Genomic DNA, 19,113 nt, shown 5'->3' with positions numbered 1-19,113 from the left:
GGGAGGGACTTTGCAGGTAGAAAACGCAATACCAGAGCAGTTTCTCCGCAATATGTCCTGGAATAGAGAGTCCTCCCCTTCCCAGCACTCGCCTTCCCCCTTTGCTGGCAAACCCAACCTCTCCCACCCCCGCACTCCGGTTCCTGTATGGGACAGTGGGAGCAGGGCTTCCAGGGCCATGGATGAAACCCCACCCATTCCCGGACCACCACTTCACCCAGCCACTTTTCCCGTTCAAACAGAAATAACGTATCTTCTTCTTAAAGTAAATCCGCTATGCCAAAGCCCAGCCCCCAGCATGGCTGCCATACACTTAATTCCTGGGGCTGCTTTCCACTTTCCGAGCAGTCTCTGCTTTGACCTGAAACTGCAGGGCTGCGACCCCACTTGCCAAGCAGAAGAAGGAAAACTTGAGGCCATTTCATTCCCGCTCCTCCCTCACCCCAAATCCTGCAGCCACATATAACCCCGAATACCCCTTTCCACCCTGATGGTGCCCATCCTTTAACCCTCTGCCAAATTCACCCCCCTCTCCCAGAGAGGCACAACTGCTCGTTGGAGGAGCCCCCATTTACTGTCAAATCCTCATTTATTTGCCCCTTACCTGAGGTTGTTCACGTCCACGTTGGAGCTGGCACCTGCTTTAGCCCGGCTGATGGCTTTGCGTGAGGCAAACGCAGTCTCTTGTCCAGCCCACCCCTCCTACCCGCCTGCAGCGACCTTCGGCACCACCCCCTATTTGAGAATTTGGCAGGCAAATATTGACCTACAGCATCCGGCTAAACATTTGTTTGGTGGATAAGAGTGAATTTATGGTGCATTTGGAGATGAGGAGACACTTTGGGCTGCTGTACCTGCAAGACATTAACACCGAGTTTACCAGCTCCGAAACTCCCATCAGCAGAAGTAACATGCGAAGTCAGTTGTCCCTAGTAGTGGCTCCACTTTCCATACGCTCCCTGTGCTGGGAATGCGTTCTTTTATTCATAACCTTTAGTGAAAATGTAGGGCTTGGTATTTATTGCCCCAGGGCTTGCTCTGTTTTTGGCATTTTCTTTGCAGAAACCGCCAGGTATTTACTCCCTGTATCTCAGCTGCTTCTGCTGCAGCAAGCGCGAGGCACTGGTTTTAACAGATGGCTGATGCCCAAGGCCCCGCGCTGCTCGGGCTGGGCAGAGCCAAGAGCAGCTGGTACCTCCCCTGGGGCACAGCACGCACCGGAGCCCTGCCGGGGGAGTTGGCCCTGGTGCCGGGCTCCACGGCACGCACGCACCGCTGCCACATGGAGGAAGAGTCTCGGGGACAGGCAGAACTCCAGCAGTCCTGTCCTGTGCAGTTTTGTGCTGTTTGCAGAAGCGATGGTGACCCTTCCCGGCTCTGTCCGTGTTCTCAGTGTGAGAGGAGACACTAAGGAGCAGTGGGGAACGTTAATGGGATCACAGCAATTGCGGCCATCCATTCCTTGCAGCAGCTCTTGGTTCCCAAATTCATCCCAGACGCTGGGAAGGAGTGGAAAGGAGACAGGTCTAAGCTCTGCAACCAAAAACTACTTTGGAACTTCCCCTTGGAAAGCAGATTCAAGTCTCTGTGCAGCACAGACCCACCTTACATCCAGGGCATCTTCACAGCATCCCACCTCCAGCTTGCCCAGGAACACGAGAGGTGCCTGAACGCAGAGCTTTAGCTTTGGCTGCCAGAGCAGGAGAGCTGCAGCCAGCACACCCAGCCCTGTACCGCACCCCACCTGGGCCCCTCCAGCACAGAGCTTCGCCACACACCCGTCTCTGCACCTCTTTCGAAGAGTTTATTAGAAGTAAGTATTTACATCTATTGCGAATGGTTAATAGGCAACACGGGACTGAGAGCTCCCCTTGGGTAGGGAAGGACAGTAAGGGCCAACTGCTCACCTCCCACCCTCCCCAGAAGCGGAGGGCAGCCCTCCCAGCTGCAGGTGGCTCAGATGAACTGGCAGCTGGACGAAAGCCCTTTCGCCTCCCAGGACAACCCACAACAGGCTCCTCCTCTGCCCAAGATAAGAGCTTCCCGCTCCCCTGATACTGGCTCTGACTAGGCTGAAGGATGGATGGGAAAAGGGCTGCAATAGAAGTGAGGCAACTGCTCCTACTGCTGGGTCAAAGAGCACTCTCCTCGCCTTCGAGGTGGGAACAGAGGGTGCTGTCCCAAAGGGAAGGTCAGAAGGAGACCATGCTGGATCACGCCTCCTGGCTCTCACCCTACAAGAGCAGGAGAGGACAAAACTGAGCACCTTTTTGCTGTCCTGTCTTCCCTAGGAGTCTGACCAGCACAACGGAGAGTAGAGAGGATTAGAAAGAAAATTTCTTGAGAAACGCTGCCAGTGCATGGCACACAAGGCATTCCTCACCGTTTAGATAATCACGGGACGCAGTGCTGCTGGGGCAGGAACCAACAACAGTCCATCCCTACCCTACTGCTCCAGAAGCCAAAATCCTCATGGAAGCATCTAGTTCTGGCCTCCCCAGAGGGTCACGTTCCCATCCCAAACTGTCCCCTCTGCAGCAGCCCATTCCTAAAGGAACTGGCAGAGCAGATGGGGTTTGTGCCTTGGCTGACTTCCATTCCAGTCTTTGCCCTGGAGCCATTAAGGCAGCAGAAGGGCCCTAGTTAACCTCTCCTCCTCCCATACAGCCTCCAACTCAGCCAGCAGAACCTAAAGTTGAGTACATCCTCTGGGCCTCGAACACAGACCACAGGAGGAGGAGATGCCCAGCACCACGCAGCTCCGAAGGCGGCAGTTCCCAGGCCCAGCTAATGCTATCCTAATAAGACTGTTCAGTGGTTCAGGAGTGAAAGTGAAGGTTAAGTGCAGATAGCAGTAGCTATACTGTTCTGTTCTTGTCAAGGGGCACCTCTTACCCCTTAACTGAAGGAGGGAGGATACCCGTGGTCCGTATTACTCTGGAGGGCAGCTCACAGTCCCCTGGGGATCAGGCACACATGGTATGGAAAGCTCCAGGCCTCTCTGCAGGGGTGACAGTGATCTACAACGCCCAGTATTTCTCCCAGCAGCAGTGGAGGTTTCTCAGTTATGGCTTTTTTCTTTTTAAAGATACAGAAAGAGGTTAGAGATGCTTTACCGAGTGCTCACTAACAAGTACACCTCCCCCCTGCATCCTCTGTTCAGAAACGTCTAACTCTGCCTCTTCCGTAAGCAACGCTGCCGGCTTTCAGCTCTACCACCAGCGCTGTGGGACAGCCACAAGCTCCTGGGCCGCGGGTCCCTACGCCAGGAGGCGTATGATGCCATTGTCCGAGCCCAGCAGGAGATGGCATTTCGTGGGCAGCACTGCCAGGCTGGTCAGCGTACCCCGAAAATTCTCTGAGCTCAGCTTGGTCGTGCTGACGGGCAAGGCTGAGGACTCCAGCATGGAGTAGACACCAATCTTGTTGGCCACAGTGCCAGTGACCACTTCGTTGCCGTAGAGGTCAAATGCGTGGATGGGTTCAGATGCAGATTTGTAGTGGTGCAAAGGTTTCTGCTCCAGTTCCTTCCAGACAGTCAGGGAATGATCCGAAGAGGAGCTGATTAGCACATTGCCCTCTGCAGCCTGCAGGAGAGGAAAGGCCAGTGAACCAACACTGCTGCAGTAAAAACTCACAGTCCCATCCTGCAAATGAGATTAGCAGGTAGCTGCCAATAATCCGACAGTCCCAGTGCAATCCCTTGGGACAGTCCCAGCCATTTCCAAGCAACTGAGGGTACCGAGCAGTATTAACAAGGTATCCGGGTGGACACTGGAAGCTACAGGACTCTCTGGTAGCTGGCAACCTCTTCTAGTGCTATCCTCCAAGAGATGGGCTGTGTCTCTTCTCAACAACATCCTGATACTCGGCACAACTAATTTATCATCTGTTACTACTGCAGTGGATAAAGAGATTATCATGCGGTCTCCCTCTCCATCAAACCACCTGCCAAATTATTTTCCTTCTCAGGAAAAGGAACTGGGAGGCTCTCTCGTGGTAGAAAACACTGCTGAGGGTAGGAGAAGCCTGGAGCTGCTTATTAGCAGAGCTAGTGAGAGGACAAACAACCAACACCGCTGAACTTTGTTTAACCTGCACTTGGGTCGAGGACACTGGAGCCCCAACGCTGCTCCCTGAGGGCGGGTAAATATGGACAAGAGTTACTCATTAGAGCGACGCTCTCCAAGGGGGGCTGAAAGCCCTGCGGAGAAAGCAACACATTCGCTTCTTCACAGGTGACGTGTCTCCTCCCTGCCCCCGTTGCAGACCTGCTCAGCAGGGCGTGACACCTGGGAGGGCTGATCTCCGTTCAGCACAGGTTGGACCAAGAACAGCCACCCACAGCACTAACCATGGGGCAGGAGAGCTTCAGCAGCCTCTTAGGGACACAGCAAGGGATGGAGGAACTCCCAGAGGATGGAGCAGACAAGCCCTGCCAAGCAGTGCGTGCCAGAAGGATGCTCCACACAACCTCAGAGGATTGATGAGGCCCACAAAGCAGCCCCCCACCCTGATCCCAGCTGAAGCTCTCACCTTGATCTGCAGGATGTCTCCCTCGTGGGCAGGCCACCCCCGCATGATGAGTCCCGTCCTGGTGTCCAGCAACACAATGAAACCAGAGGAGAAGCCAGCCATAACACTGCGTCCGTTCGGACTGACAGCCAAGCAGCGGATGAGCCCAGCGCTCACCCCACTGGCCAGGCGAAACTCGTGCTGCAAGAGAGAGGGTCCAGCTACTGGCGGGGTGGCGAAGAACTAGAGGATCTAGCATTTAGGGAACAAAAGACCCTGGAGTCCAGCTGGCTTTCATGGAGGCAACAGCTGATTTTGGGCCAGCCGTGATCCATCATTAAGCACACGGATGGAGGAGGGTGGCTCGCAGAGCGCCAGACTCCCTACCTGTAGTCCTGGCTTCCTGTGATCGATGAACCGCAGCACGGAGTCTGCGCTGGCCACAGAGATGCTGTGATAGGGAGGGGGCATGGTGGTCACAGCTGTGATGGGGACTTTGCTGTCTAATTCATCAAAAGTCCGTAGAATTTTGCCTGTGAAAACATGACGGAGAAGTTACAGCAGTAGACGTATGGAGAAGGTACACAGCAAATCTCCAGTTCTGCAGTTTTTTAACAAGAGCCATCAAAACTCAGTATGGCCCCTCTGTCTTTAACGACTGGACCAGTTCACTCCAGCCAGCCCTCACCCTTCCCCTTCTTACCTGTGAACTGGTCCCAGATGTGTACGGTCCCATCACAGCTCACCACATGCTGCGATGCCTCCAGCTGGCTCACATAGAAAACTGACTTCTTGTGCTCGGCGTACGTGAAGCGCGGTGGCACCTCACTGGTGCCATCCCCGTAATTGTACAAGGGCCAAAGGCGGACAGTTTTGTCCTTGCTGCCACTAAGGAAGAAGTCCTCGCTGCTCAGCGGTGCCACGCACTTGATGGCCCCTGAATGCCCTGAGAAACTCTGCAGCTTGATCTGGTGGAAGTGGAAGCGGGGGTCGTGTTGGCTCACCCCAATCTCATATTGCCAGTAGGCCAGCCAGTTCCCACACAGCATGTGGGTGCTGCGAGGAAGGTCATGCTTCAGGGCATTATCTTCGCTGGATGAGCTGGGAATAAAGCCATCAGTGCCAGCACTGAGGCGAAGTAAGCCAAGACCCTCACGCTGTGTGTCCACAGGGACCTGGATGCGGTTCCCCACCAGCACGCTCCCAAAAGTACCAGAATGGCTGTCCTCGTGGTGGCTAGAGAAGGGCTCGGTCCCTCGTGTATCTTGGTCTGAGCCCGCCACACTCGGTGTTTGTTCCAGGCTAACGACCTGCAGGCTCTTTGGGTTCACGTTCTCCAGGTAGATGCTGGCCAGCTTCTCAACCAGCGAGTGGTTGGGCACAACTGTCCGGATAACATCACCTGAAGAGAGAGAACGTGGCTCCAAGGGAAGGAATTCCCCACCATCACCCCCCACCATCAACAACAGAACAAGGGTCAGCACAGGGCTGCGAACACAACGTCCCCCACGAGCCACTCACACGCTGCTCCCAGCCAAAGCAGCCTGAAGCCCAGTGGGCTCCCAACCCACCTAGCAGACCAAGCCACAGTGTAGAAGCTGTGGGTTTCCCCCAGCAGCCCTACGCCCTCGACTTCTCCTGAGTTAGGGTCCAGCAAGCATGCACAGAGCACGGAGCTCTCTCACAAATCCCAGAAGACGGTGGCCAAGCCGTACCTAGCAAGCAAGAGAAGGGGATGTAGGTGATGTAGGCCATCTCAGGGTTAAACACCTTCTGTAACTCCATCAGCATGGCCGGATCCAAGGCCAGCAGCTTCCCATCTGAGAGGGGCACCTCCATCACCGGCACCTCACAGCTGCTCAGCGACTCCGCTGTCAACCCCTGGGAAGAGAAAACGGGAAGATACCCAAGATCAGATGCTCTCACCACATAATTCATTACACAAACACAGCCTTGGATGGACACTGCTGACACCAGTACTGGTGTATGCAGGTATGCCCACCACATTCCTGCGGCTGGGTACTGGGGGATGGCAGGAGGACCTCTCCCACATCACTGACCTGGTCTTGCAGCTCCTGCAGTAGTGAGAACACCCCAAAGAAGCTTCTCACCGTGTCACTCAAATGCTGCTGCACCATCTCCTGCCCAATCCGCAGGCAGATCAAGGCAATTAGGCTGATTGTCTTAACGCACAGGACAATACGGGCCTGGGCACCGCTGGGGAAACTGAAGAGGACATCCATTACCAGCTTGCCCTCCACACATCCCTTTTCCCCTCCTCTGCTTCATGCTTCCTGCCTTGCCTGTGTTATCAGAAGGCCTTGAGCAGCACAAGCTCGACGTGCATGCTGTGTACCAGTGCAAGGAGGTGCGCATCAGGGCAGGAGCAGCCCCACAACCCCAGGAGTGTTAAGGTCCTCACAGCACCGTTTCCAAATCCCCAGTTTTGAGTTGTGCCGATCCTGGCTGAAGGCACAGCAAACTGCGGCGCTTACCCGACAGCCGGCGAAGTGAGGAAGCCGAGCACCGGGAGCAGCACCTCCTGGCTGATCTTGGGGAGAATGTCCATAAGCGTGGTGTCCGAGAGACACACCACAATCTTCTGAGTCAGCGTCACAGCAGCCAGAAGCCCTGCCTCCTTCCGACTGTTCAGCCGGCCACCGCTGGACCCGCTGCTGGGCGCAACCTGCAAAAGGAGTCCTTCAGTGCCAGGGCCACCACCTCCCCAGCAGGACACATCAAGGGTGATCCCAGGATGACCCAAGCTCAGCCTCAAAACCTGGCGTGGTAGTGCTGGTCACAGCCCCTGGGAGAGGAACCTGAGCACTGAGTCTCAACAGCAACTCATGTCTTGCACTCAAGGGATGAGCCTGGAAACTGACGGACAGATGTCAGCGCAAGAGATGAGCCTGGAAAGAATGGGGCACGACATCCCCAAGCTTGCACACGTCCTCTGGAGGGCATCTCCCTGCAGGATGCTCCCACAGCTGGGAAACTCAGTGGGGGGAGAGACAACCCCAGCCTGACCCAGACCATCATCTGCCAGTACACCGGAGAGCATTGTTTGCTAGAACAGGAAGAGGGGAAACCTCTTACATACACGCGACTTAAAGCAAGAATCAGTGTCTTCATCCCATGCTATGTTGAGCCTGGATGCACAGACTGCAGAGGAACAGGCCTTGCATGAAATATCCAAGCACGAATTACGGGCAAACCTACTGCTGACTTGGAGAAATCCAGCTGTTAATAACTTCATTAAGCAGAAGAGCGCATCCTTTTTTGCTGACAACATACTGATGCTGGTTACAGCAATGCCAAGGAGTCAACAACATCAGCAGCAACGCTGAAAGATTTCTTTCTAGATTGTCCCATTTCCTAACTCCTAGACAGATCAAACACCCAAGAAAAGAGAGCCAAAACCAAAAACCACAATTCCCAGTTTCCGCTATATTTCTTGTACACCTGCCATCTTCCAGCTCATCACAGAGGCTCTTCCTCTCACAAAATATCCACTCTGCCAAATCCTGCAAGAAGGATTGTCTCGGTCCTATTTGTGACCCGCAAGTTTCATCGTTTTAATATCAGGTTGCCAAGTGCTGTTTGTTCATGGGGGTATTAATCCCCCCAGCGCCCCCAGGCAATAAGTTTAGTAAAGCAAAGCAGAACAGAACAGCTGGAGCTATGATTGCAACTGGGTGGAGAATGATTTTGCTGAAAAATGGGATTTTTTCCTCTGAAAAATCTCCCCTTCAACACTGGAAAAACTGACAATGCCTTTTTGTTTTCTTTAAATGAACAGCTGTGGCCTCTTTTCCTCTACGTTTAAATTATCAAAAAGCTATTGAAGTTTTCCATTTAAACAAGAATCCATAACCAAAGTGTTTATAACCACTAAAAAGGGAGCAATGTGAAAAATAAGCCAGTTTAAAACATTCAAAAACTTTTTTTTAATGAAAAATTGGTTTGTTTTTCAACCAGCTGCATTACACACATTTTCTTCTTGCTATTCATCTATGAATTTCAAGCTGAAAAGTTTGTAAGTCTTGCCAGTATTTTTTACACAGTTGAAAAACCGCCTTCAGCCTCTCCCCAGCTCATCCTCTATCTACCCATACAGACCTCTAAAAACACTCGCTCCAGCGATCCCACAGCAGCCCAAGCTGCTCCGCCTGCCCATTATCACAATCCCACCCTCGTGCCAGCTCCGTTTCGGCACGCTCACCCGGCAAAGCAAGAGAAAACCTTTTTCTCTGGCTTCGTGCTCGCCAGCAAAGGGTCTGAAATGGAAAGCCCCCAGGTGAAATGGGGAAGGAGGGGCTGCGGCAGCCCGATGCAGATCCACGGCAGCCGAGGCTTGCTAAAGAGCGAAGCCCACGTACGCAGCCGCGCGCTTCACTGGAAGCACAACGGAGCTTATGGCTGGGGGTGAAAGTGCCTCTTCTGGCTGCATCAGCACAGCCCTTCTCAGCCAACGCAGCAAGAGCTGCTCAGCCCACATGGGCCCAGATGGAGCTCAGCCGAGCACAAATTTTTATGCAGGAGGCTCACAGCTCTCGCCCCAACATGCACAAGAAGAGGAGAAAAGGCAATACTAACCAGGTAGCTGATGTAGGGCAGGTACTGGTAGGTGAGGACGGGCTCTCCGTACAGGTACGCCACATGCACAAGACAGGCCAGCACCGGCTTGGACACCTGATCTCCCAGCACTGGCCGTTTTTGGTAGATATTTCCTGTACTCAGGGGACTGTTCTCATCGTTGCTTGGTACAAACTGCTGCCTGGTAGGGCCTGCCCAGAGACAACATCATGAGCTGAAGCAGCAGGCTACACCCAAGCCACAAGGCACCCAGCAGACTGTTTTGGGGCACAGCCCACCCCGGGACCCCGGGGTCCGAGGAGCAGACATTACCAACGTAGCAGGACGTGAGCAGACGGAGCAGGTTCCTGGCGATGAAGCGGGACGTGACGGTAGGGCCCAGCTTGGCTGAGAGCCACCTCACCATCTTACAGGCTGTGTCTGCAAAACAAAAACAGTCGCAAGGACACAGCCCAGCACGGCGCAGATTAGCTATCACCCGGCTGCTGCCCACACCCTGCCTGCCCCACAGGCAGCTGCCTGGGTCTCAGATCCACACGCTTCAGTGGAGACCCGGCCTTTTCTACCGGTTTCATCACTGTCCCCAAGCTGGGACCACAGACACCCCCAAATCTGGACCCACTTCTTCCCAGGCTCTCCCCTTCTCCCACTCACTGCTTTACTGGGTGTTTGCCACGCTCGGCAGAAAGGCTCAACGCTAGCAGGGTCTTACCCAGGAGTATTGTCTGCTCTTTGTCATCGGAGTGATCTGGCAGCTCCTCTCCCTCTCCATCCTCTGGCTCGCTGCCGTCATCAGCCAGGGTGACATCCACGGAGGCACCAGCATCCACAGCCACTGTCAGCTCTGCATCAACCACAGCGTCATCATTCTCCTCTTCATCATGCTCCTCTTCCTCCTCCTCTGAGTCCTCGCTCTGTTTCAGGTCCTGGCTGCTGTCCATCGACTTCAAGCTGCTCTTGTCCTTCTGGGAATCCCCGTCCGCAGGTCTGTCCTCTCCCAGGGACACCTCGCTGGCACTGCTCTTGTCACTCAGCCGCCCGAGGCTGAGTGATTCCTGCTCCTGAGGCTGCAGGGACTCCCCAACATAGAGGCCACTCTGGAAGTCCTCACTCTCGGGCAGGTAGGCTTGGTCGTGGAAGCTGACACCAGAGGTGTAGTCGAGGAGGTCGAGTGCAGCGGAGCTGTGCTCCACGTCCATTTTGATCTCCTCCCCAAACACACATGACACCGGGCTTTCCCCTCCACTTTCATCATCTTCAGCCGTGCCGAGGAGGGATTTGCTCTCCTCCCGCGAGCTCTCGATGCCAACAAGAATCTGCAGGATGTGCGGCAGCAGGTTCAGGAGGAAGGACTGCAGCCCCAGGCGCACTATCAACTGGGCAACAAAGCAGTCTGTGTAGAGGTAGAACCTGCCATGGCGGTAGCAGGGGGTCTCATATGCTCCGATCAATGGCTTGAGCAAGTATTTATTGGCATTCTTCGGACCGAGGGATTTAGCTATAGGTTCAAAGAGATACCACGCTGCATAGACAGCAGTATTCTCCTCAGACATCAGAGATAATATGAAGGGCAGAAGAATCTCCAAGCCTTCAGGAGTGATTTCAGAAAGGATCCCCTCCAGCTGCTGCCACAGCTGGAAAACAAGTTCCCGGCCCTGACCTTCATCCTCTATCTTCTTTGCCTGATAGGTGAAAATGAATTTGTGCAGGGCTGGGAAGTATGTGGGGAAGGGAACAATAGAGCTGAAGGGACTGAGGAGCTGCATGGGACAGGGCGGGGGGAGGCCCTGGGAGATGGGTTTGTATTCAAACAACTGCACTGCACCCTTGCCCAGCCTGGTCTTCAGAAGCTTCTCCACTGGCACACTCAGCTGCAGCAGGACGTGCAGCACATGCTGGAGCGGGGCCGGGATCTCCTTGGGATGATAGCGACATAGATTACGCACCATCAGGAACCGCTCCAACAGGGATGCGTCAGGCTTCGAAGGACGAATCCTTGGTGCAAATATAATCTCAGCTACCAGAATGCCCAAAGCTTGCATGTCCCTCTGGAAGAGGTCCGAGAGACCCAGGGGTGGCTCTTCCCACAGCTGCTCCAATAACCGCATCTCACTGCTTAAGCCTTTAACCAAGAAATTGTCCAATTTCTCCAGTTCTTCCAGGGCCTGGAGCGGATTGAAGCCTTCAGGAAGAGTGATCTTCATGTCAACCTGATCCACAGCACCTGCCTTGCTCCGACGGAGAGGTCGGACACCTGAGGTTTTGCCTTCGGTGGCATAAGCGGGGAGAGTGGAGGGCGGTGCTGAAGGCACAGTGGGACAGGGCTGATCAGCAGCTCTACTAGTAGCAGAAATCGAATCCAGGGCTTCTGTGCCTTGCTCTAAATCATCCTCACCAGCGATGGATTTCTCCCCAGACCAGGTGGTTTCACTAGGAGTAGCCTCCAGGACCAGCCCATTAACCGCATCCGTCACCTGGCCTTGGATATCCTCCAGAAACACAGTCTCCCTGATGTTCTGGAGAAGAGGCCGGGCAATGGCTGGAGCTTCAGCAGGCGTGTAGGCAGGTCCCACCATGCGCCTGGGATGCGGCTGGTCAAAGAGCTGCACAACCCCGTAAGTCGTCAGATGCGTGTGGTTGTCTACTAGATGGAGGCAGACGTTCTTCTCCTTGACAGCATCCTTCCCCAGCAGCTTGTACCCAAAAGTGAGATCGATCCAGTGGTGGAGGTCCTGAGAAACTTCCCGGCTCTCAAGCAGCATGCGGTGGACTTGGATGAACTCCTCATAGGAGCTACACCAAGATGGCACGTCCAGGTCAGGCATGTCCGGATGGATGGATCGGAAGATGGAGGGGTCCGTATAAAACTCTGGGATGCACTCATCTGGGGTCCAGCTCTGCATGCGCTCCATGCTGGCTGGATACTCATTGGGCTCCCACTGGGACCTCACGTGGCAGCACAGCACTGCCTTGGGTGTCCTCCGAGCCGTGTACACATAGTAGGTGATATCTGAAAGGACATCGGAGATGTGATGGGGGACATGGAGCTGCTCCCCACTTGACCCACCAGCAACAAACGCCTGCTTGGTCATCTCATAGGTGAAGTCCAGCTGCTTGTCACCCTTGTTGAGTCGGAACTTGGATTTCCTTAGGTCCCTGAACTTGCCGTTTTTGGTAGTGAAGTCCACCACCCATGGAAGAACTGGGTGATAGTTGGGGTCTCCCATTCTCCTCCCAGCCAAACTGTTTAGGTGCATAAGGTAGTCAAAGTTGCTGACCTGCCCACGTACCCACTGTAACACCAGGTCTTGGAGGTCCTTCTGGCAGGCGGTGCACCTCACCTCCTGCCCTCTCACGCCAGCGCTGCTTTGCTCGCTCATTTGTTCCAGACCAGCCTCCAGATTCGCTTCCTCTTTCTTCGGTCCCTCGTACTCTCTGAAGTTCACACGGAGCCGGCTGCACAGCTTCTCGTCCACAGCTACATCTCGAAGGGAAAACGCACCGCAAGCCAGACCTGCCTGGTGACAAGCCTTCATGGCCTGCAGGACGTGGAAGAGGAGGAAGAGGATTTTGGCGTGGCTGTTGGTGAGCTTGGCTGGGCTGAAAGTCACGATGTCATGCAAACAGTACTGCACGTAAGGGTAGACAACGTACAGCATGTTGGCCGACTCCAGCAGAGCTTCTGCCTGCAGCACGTTGGGGCAGGAGGGCACCCCCTTGGCGGCCGCCACGCTCTCCTTGGCAGGGGAAGCACCGGGTGCGCTCTTGCCCACCTGAAGGACGGGGCAGCCATAAGCCTTCTGCAGGGCGACCCGCAGCGCATCCAGGGCCGGCACGGTGGGTGGCGCGTCAGCGTGCCGGTACGGCCGCACGTAGAGGCAGTGAGCCCGGCACCACAGGTTTCGGTAATTCTGGGAGGCGATGCTCTGCATGAAGCCGTGGAGGGTCTCGGGGCTGCCGTTACGCTGGTCAGAGGCGGGGGGCTGCACCCGCAGGGGGTACGCCAGCCGGTTTTTCCGCAGCCCGTGGATCTCCACCCGGGTCCAGCCCGCGGGCAGCTTCTGCACAGAGTGCTGCAGGAACGTCCTCACCTCCACGTCGCTCAGCCCCTCCGGCCGCGGGCACAGGCCAGGCAGCACCCGGCGCTCCTTGAGGCTCACCAGCCATTTCACTGGGACGAAGGCAGTAACGTGGGTCCCCTCGGCAGCAGCAGCCAGCTGCCGGCGGTCGATGTTCAGGTCCTTCTCCACGCTCTGGAGGAAGCCATCCATATTGACTTCTGCTGGAAGAAAAGGGGCCCAGAGAGGCTGTGAGTGAGCGGAGGAGGGCGGCACTGTCCCTGTCCTACCCGCGGGAGCCCCAGCTCCCCCGCCGAGCAGAAGCCACGCAGCAAGTCTCACTTCCACATTGTCACCCGGGTAAAAAAATGCTGGTTTTAGGATCTTGCTGAAAAGATGCTATATCTGGGAGGGGCAGGGGTTGAGAAGGGACCAGCCCTGGCTGTGGGGGGACAAGATGGGACCTCTGCAGCCAAGGAGGGGCACCAGGAGAGATCTCCACAGCCCCAGGGCCAGGGAGGGGGACAGCCACAGGGCTGGGGAAAGGGACACGATGGGACCTCTGCAGCCCCAGGGCTGGTAAAGGGGACACGATGGCACTTCTGCAGGTGGTGGGGGGACATGATGGCACCTCTGCAGCCCCCATGCAGAGGAAGGGGACACGATGGAACCTCTGCAGCCCCAGGGCCGGGGAGGGGGACATGATGGCACCCCAGCAGGCCTGGGACCAGCGGGGGGGACACGATGGGACCTCTGCAGCTGGCGAGGGGGACACGACGGGAGCTCCGCAGCCCCGGTGCTAGAGGAGGGGTCAGGATGGGACCTCTGCAGCACCAGGGCCAGGGAGGGGGAACACAATGGCGTCTCTGCAGCCCCCGGGCACAGGCAGCCCCCGGGGGCTGGCAGGAGAAGATGCCCATCAGCACGGAGCACGTCCCCAGCCCCAACCCGGCGGCCGCAGCCGGAGAGGCTGCCCCCGGCACCGTGCCCTAGCCCCGGGCCCCCACAGGGCCCGCGCTACCGGCAGACCGGGGCGGGGGCAGAGCCCGGGCTGGGCCCCACGGGCCCGAGGACTCCTCCCGGGAGCCCTCACCCCCCCCGGGGGTGGTGGGTCCCTCACCGCCCCGGCGCCCCCGCAGCGCCCGGCCCGCGGCCCCGCGTTACCTGGCGGCGGCGGCGGCGGGCTCAGCCGCAGCGGGCGGCGGCGGGGGCGGCGCGGGCCCCGGCCATGTTGGTCAGGTGACGGCGGTCACATGCGGCCGCCGCGCCGCCATGTGCCCGGGGGACGCGGGGCGCCGCCGGGGGGGGGGGGGGGCGGGACACGGGACACACACCCCGCCGAGCCCCGGTACCCCCGCGGGCGGCCGCAGCGGGGGGGGCGGGAGCCCCCCTCGGGACGCGGGGCCGGGCTCCCTCCAGCGGCCGCCGGGTCGGGGGTGGGTGGGGCGGGTTGCGCAAGGCCGGGACGCGGTGCCTATACATGGGCAGGCGGCAGGGCATGACGCGGCAGCGCCGCCGCGGCGGCTGGCTGAGGTCACCGTGACGTCAAAGGCGCTCCGGGCTGTCAGCTGGAGTCGGGCGAGCCGCGCTGACGAGGCAGCCGGCCTTAAAGGGGTCCCCGCGGCGGTCGGCGGCAGGTGGACCCCACCGGCGGCAGGTGAGTGCCGGGCGGGCCGGCGCAGGAGAGCGGGGCCGGGCCGCCCCCCCCCCTCCGCCCCGGAGCCCTCCCGCCCTCCTCTCCGCGGGGCTCAGCGCAGTCCCCGCAGGCTGCGGGGCCGGGGCGGAGCGGGGCAGCCGGGCACTGCCCGGCCCCGGTCCCCGGGCCGGGTCCTGCAGCCGACGCCCGCGCTGTCCCGCCAGGCGCGGGGCCGCCGGCGACAGGCTGCCCGCGGGGGAGGCCGCCCGGGTACCCGCCTGCGACCGGACCCCGCGCGGCCCCTTTAAGGGCGCCGGGGGCTCCCGCCGGGCAGCGCCGCATGGCGCGGCGGCGGCAGCGCGTGGGAGTCACGTGGGCGGGACGTGGAGGCAGCCCATTGGCCCCCCGCCCCCTGCCCGCTGCAATTAGCTGTTACTGGGGCGAAGGGCAGGAAACGTCCTTAAAGGGGCGCCGCGGCCGCCCCCCGCCCCCCTCTCGGCCCGGCCCGCAGCAACCAGCTGGGGCGGGGGTGGGAGCGGGAGCACCGCGGCTGCCCACGGGGCTGTGGGCGGGCCCCCCGAGCCGGGCTGGGCCGCCGCTGCGCTCCGCTCCCCCCTTCCCCCCGGCCGGCGCGGGAGGGCGCGGCCCCTTTAAAGAAGTTGTCCAGTCATCGCGCGGCGCTGCCAAGTCACCGGGGTCAGCCGAGTTCCCGCGGCCCCGCCCCCCGCGCCCGCCGATTGGTGCGCGGGGCGAGCGCTCACTTCTGATTGGCTGCCGACTTAGAGCAACTTCTCGGAATCGGGGCTGTGTCACCGGCCTCAGCGCTGAAAGGCGCGGGCGGCGCCGCCCGAGGGCGGGAGGGGGCGGCTGGGCCGGCCCCGCGACAGCGCCGCGCCGCGCCAGGGGCCCTCCGGGAGGGACGGGCCCTTTAAGAGCCACCCTCCCCCCCCGCCGCCTCCTTCACCCTCTTGAAAATGCCAACTCACAGCACGCGGGGCATGCCGGGAGCGCCGCGCCGCACTACACCTCCCGGCATGCCCCGCGGCGGGGCGGGCCCAGCCGTTTCCTAGGCAACCGCCGAGTGGCCGGGAAAGAGCCCAGCGCTCACCCAGGGGGGTGGGCGGGACAGAGCGCCTGCTTTGCCTTCCCACTGGTTGGGCGACTGGCCGTGCTGTGTCGCCATTGGCTGCAACGAGCAGCAATCGCGGCGGGGGCGGGAGCGGCGGGGGCGGGGCGCGCACCGCCCGTGCCGGGAGGTGATTGGTCGGGGGTGGGGCCGGTGGGTGGCTGCGTCATGACTCCGCCAGCTGATCCGAGACGGGAGCCGGCGCGCGCGGCGGCGGGGGGAGGCGGCGGCGGCGGTGGCGACGGCGGCGGCAGCAGCAGCAGCACCAGCACCGGGCCGGGCCGCAGTGGGGCGGTGGCGCTGGCGCTGGGCCGCGCCGCGCAGGTGGGTCCGGCGGGGCCGCGCTGGGGCGGGCGTTACGGGCAGCCGGGCTCCGCGCGGGGCCGCCGCTGCGCCGGGGGTCGAGGGGCCCGGCAGCCCCGCCGCGCCCGGTAGTCCTCCCGAGGAAGGTCACCTTTCCCCGGGGTAGGGCGGCGGGGGGGTGTTCGGTTCGACGCGACCCTCACGGGGCTCCGCGGGCGCCGCCTGGGCCCGGCGGCCTCGCCCCCGGTGGCGGCGGGGCGGGGTAGGGGGGGGTTGGGACAGGGACCGGGGCGCGGTCTTTGCTCCAGGGGGGGTCCCGGTGGGACGTGCGGGGCCGCGGCCGGGGCCGCCCCGCGAGGGGCGGTGGCCGCCCCGGGGGTGACCTTCACTCCGGGACCGGGCGGGGCAGACTTTGACCCAGGGCCGCTCCCCGCCGTGGGCACGGACCGGAGCATCCCGGGCAGCGGAGGGGCCGGGAGGTCGGCGGGGTGCCCCGGGGGGGAGTGGAGGGACCGGCTTTACCGTGGAGCGGCGTGGGGGAGCTGTTTCCGTTAGAGGGGGAGGGGGAATCGGTTTTACCGAGCGGGGGGGGATGTGGCGGGGGGGAGTGACCCGGTTAAACCGGGAGAGGGGCACCAGCTGGGGGCACAGCGGCTTTTATTAGCGGGGCGAGCTCGCCTTGGAGCCCTCCCCAGTGCCGGTGAGGTCTGTCGGTGCCGAGAAGGGGTGGGGGGGACCTCCCATTAACCGGCAGGACTCCCCCTCGTCAGCTCCCGGGGCTGGCGGGGCCGGTGGCTCGGCGGCGGGTGCTGATTCACGGGCCGGCGGGGGTGGAGCAGGGCCGGGACCCGCTCGCTGGAATCCGGACCAGATGTACCCGGCACGCCAGGAATGCTCGGCATCCCCGCCGGGCCCCGCCGCCGCTGCGCCCCGGCCGCCGCCACCGGCCCCGCACCGTGAGCCTCCCCGCAGCCCCCCGCCACGACACCCACCGGGACTCCGGCCTTCCCCCACTCCCCGCGAAGGCTCGGGGCCAGCCGGGATCCCGAGTGCCTTTGGAGTGACGCTGGCGGGAGGATGCTGTGGGGCAGCTGCCGTGGCGGCCGTCCGGGAGGGTTCCCGGGGCCGTCTGTCCCCACACCGGGGGCCATCTGTCCCCCCCGGATGCCCGGGGGTTTCCCAGAACTCGATCCCCGCAGCCAAAGCGCTGGGCGGTGTGGAAAAGGGGGATTTTCCTGAGTGGAAGGGGAAGCAACGGGGTCCCACACTGGCCCCGGGGTTGGTGTCCTCATCCTCTGACAAAATGACATGGAAAAAGGCTGCGCTCCCCAAAATTCCCCAGGCAGCGGCTTGGCAGCCGCCGCCTGACAAAGCGTCTTCCCCGGCAGGCGGGAGCTGGCCCCCGGCCAGGTGGGACCCTGCCAGCGCGGATGCCGGAGGTGAGCAGCCGGGGAATGCCTTAACCCCTACCTGTGGTAGCCTCCCTGCCGCCACCGCCGCCGGTCCCTGCCGGAGCTGGTTGCCTTATCGCTTATTTTCCGGCAGAAACGGCCTTGATTTCTGCCTGTCGCTCGCGTTCTAGGGCCGGCTGCAGGTGCCGGAGCCGATGCACCACCTGCTTTGGAAGAGAGGAGGGATGGGAAGAGTCGAGGTCTGGATTCCTTGCGACTGGGGGGTTGTTCCTGTGGGATCTCAGCCCTGGGGGGGGAGGACGAGGAGGTGGATCAGGACTTGGTGCTGGGGTGGGGGAGAGGAGCAGCTGGGGTGGCTGCTGTGGGTGATGTCTCAGCTCAGCGCGGTTCGATCCTGGCTCTGATGTGCGTGTTCCCTTCCCAGGTGCTGCCCCGCCGCCCCGCTCCTGGCTAACCAGCACCAGTTCTTCAGTGGCAAGCTTTATGTCCTTCTCTAGTAGCTAAAGCTGCCAGTTGAAGAACTGTTGAATGTAGCCACTCTCTTCTCATCACCGGGACCTTGGATGTCAGCCGGATCTGTGACCTGCGCGACCGGGATGAGCCAGTCTGCAGCGTCCTGTGGATTTGAGGGCTGAGGATGAGCCCGACCGGGATGAAGGAGTCTCCTCGCAGCCTCCAGAGAGAGCCTTGGCTGGGGAATTGCCAGGCAGCCCTGCCAGCGGGGCTGTTGAGAGGGGTCCCTGCCAGGGGGGTGGCACTGAGCTGAGACGACTAGAGAAGACCAAAAGAGGCATTAAACTTTGTTTTGTGCAACAGTTCAGTTTTAGGGAGTTTGTTGCCCGTGGGGTACCCGGATCTGCCGGGTGGAAGGATGGTGGGGGCTGCAGACCCTGTGGGGTGCTGGTGGGGGGGCTGTAGCACCAGAGCTCAGTCCATGGCTGATACCACATTGGGGTCAGTGGGTGGAGGGTTGGTTGTTCAGGTCCCTCTGGTTTGTCCCAAGCAAAAGAGGTGAGCCAAGGCTGGGTGTAGCTTGCAGGACTGGTCTGCTGCTGAGCTCAGGAGCAGAATTAATCCTGCAACGTGTTGGGCAGTGGGACGGAGCCAGAGGAGAGGGCCAGCTCTGCACCCACGCTGCCCTGGTGCGGGTTGGGCTGGGCTGCCAGCAGCAGGTGACTCAGGGCCGAGTCACGCACAGCCCCAGACTGTTCTGGGAACCACCACCCCCAGAGGCCGGGCAGCCCTGTCTGTGGCCAGCCCTGGGGCAGCACCAGAATTCCAGGTATTTGGAGCTGGCAGCGCTGAGAGGGACCCAGGCGAACCTTGCTGGACTCCTCTGTGGTCCAGGCTCTGCCTTGCTGTTGGACAGAAGCAGAAGACTGCCCCGAAGAGGACTTGAAAGCTGCTCTCCGAGGATGGAGATCCCCCTGTCTTACACTGGGCAGGAGGGGAGCTATATAGCTCTCC

At 60.2% G+C, this 19,113-nt stretch overlaps 1 protein-coding gene across 1 annotated transcript; it reads right to left on the bottom strand.

Annotated features, from left to right (window-relative positions):
* Nucleotides 1–1,796: 1,796 nt before the first annotated feature.
* WDR81 (WD repeat domain 81) lies at nt 1,797–13,382 on the bottom strand. Its single transcript, XM_059829360.1, has 10 exons — nt 9,824–13,382; nt 9,424–9,531; nt 9,112–9,302; nt 7,011–7,201; nt 6,576–6,741; nt 6,231–6,396; nt 5,219–5,917; nt 4,903–5,048; nt 4,537–4,716; nt 1,797–3,587 (listed from the first exon to the last, which is right to left on the bottom strand). The coding sequence occupies exons 1-10, from the start codon at nt 13,380–13,382 to the stop codon at nt 3,261–3,263; spliced, it is 5,733 nt and encodes a 1,910-aa protein (XP_059685343.1). The 3' UTR covers nt 1,797–3,260.
* Between the last annotated feature and the right edge of the window lie 5,731 nt (nt 13,383–19,113).

The sequence above is a fragment of the Gavia stellata genome, chromosome 25 (assembly GCF_030936135.1).
Source record: "Gavia stellata isolate bGavSte3 chromosome 25, bGavSte3.hap2, whole genome shotgun sequence".
Lineage (NCBI taxonomy): Eukaryota > Metazoa > Chordata > Aves > Gaviiformes > Gaviidae > Gavia > Gavia stellata.
Note: the sequence above shows the minus strand (reverse complement) of the source record. Positions and strands in the feature narration are given on the sequence as shown.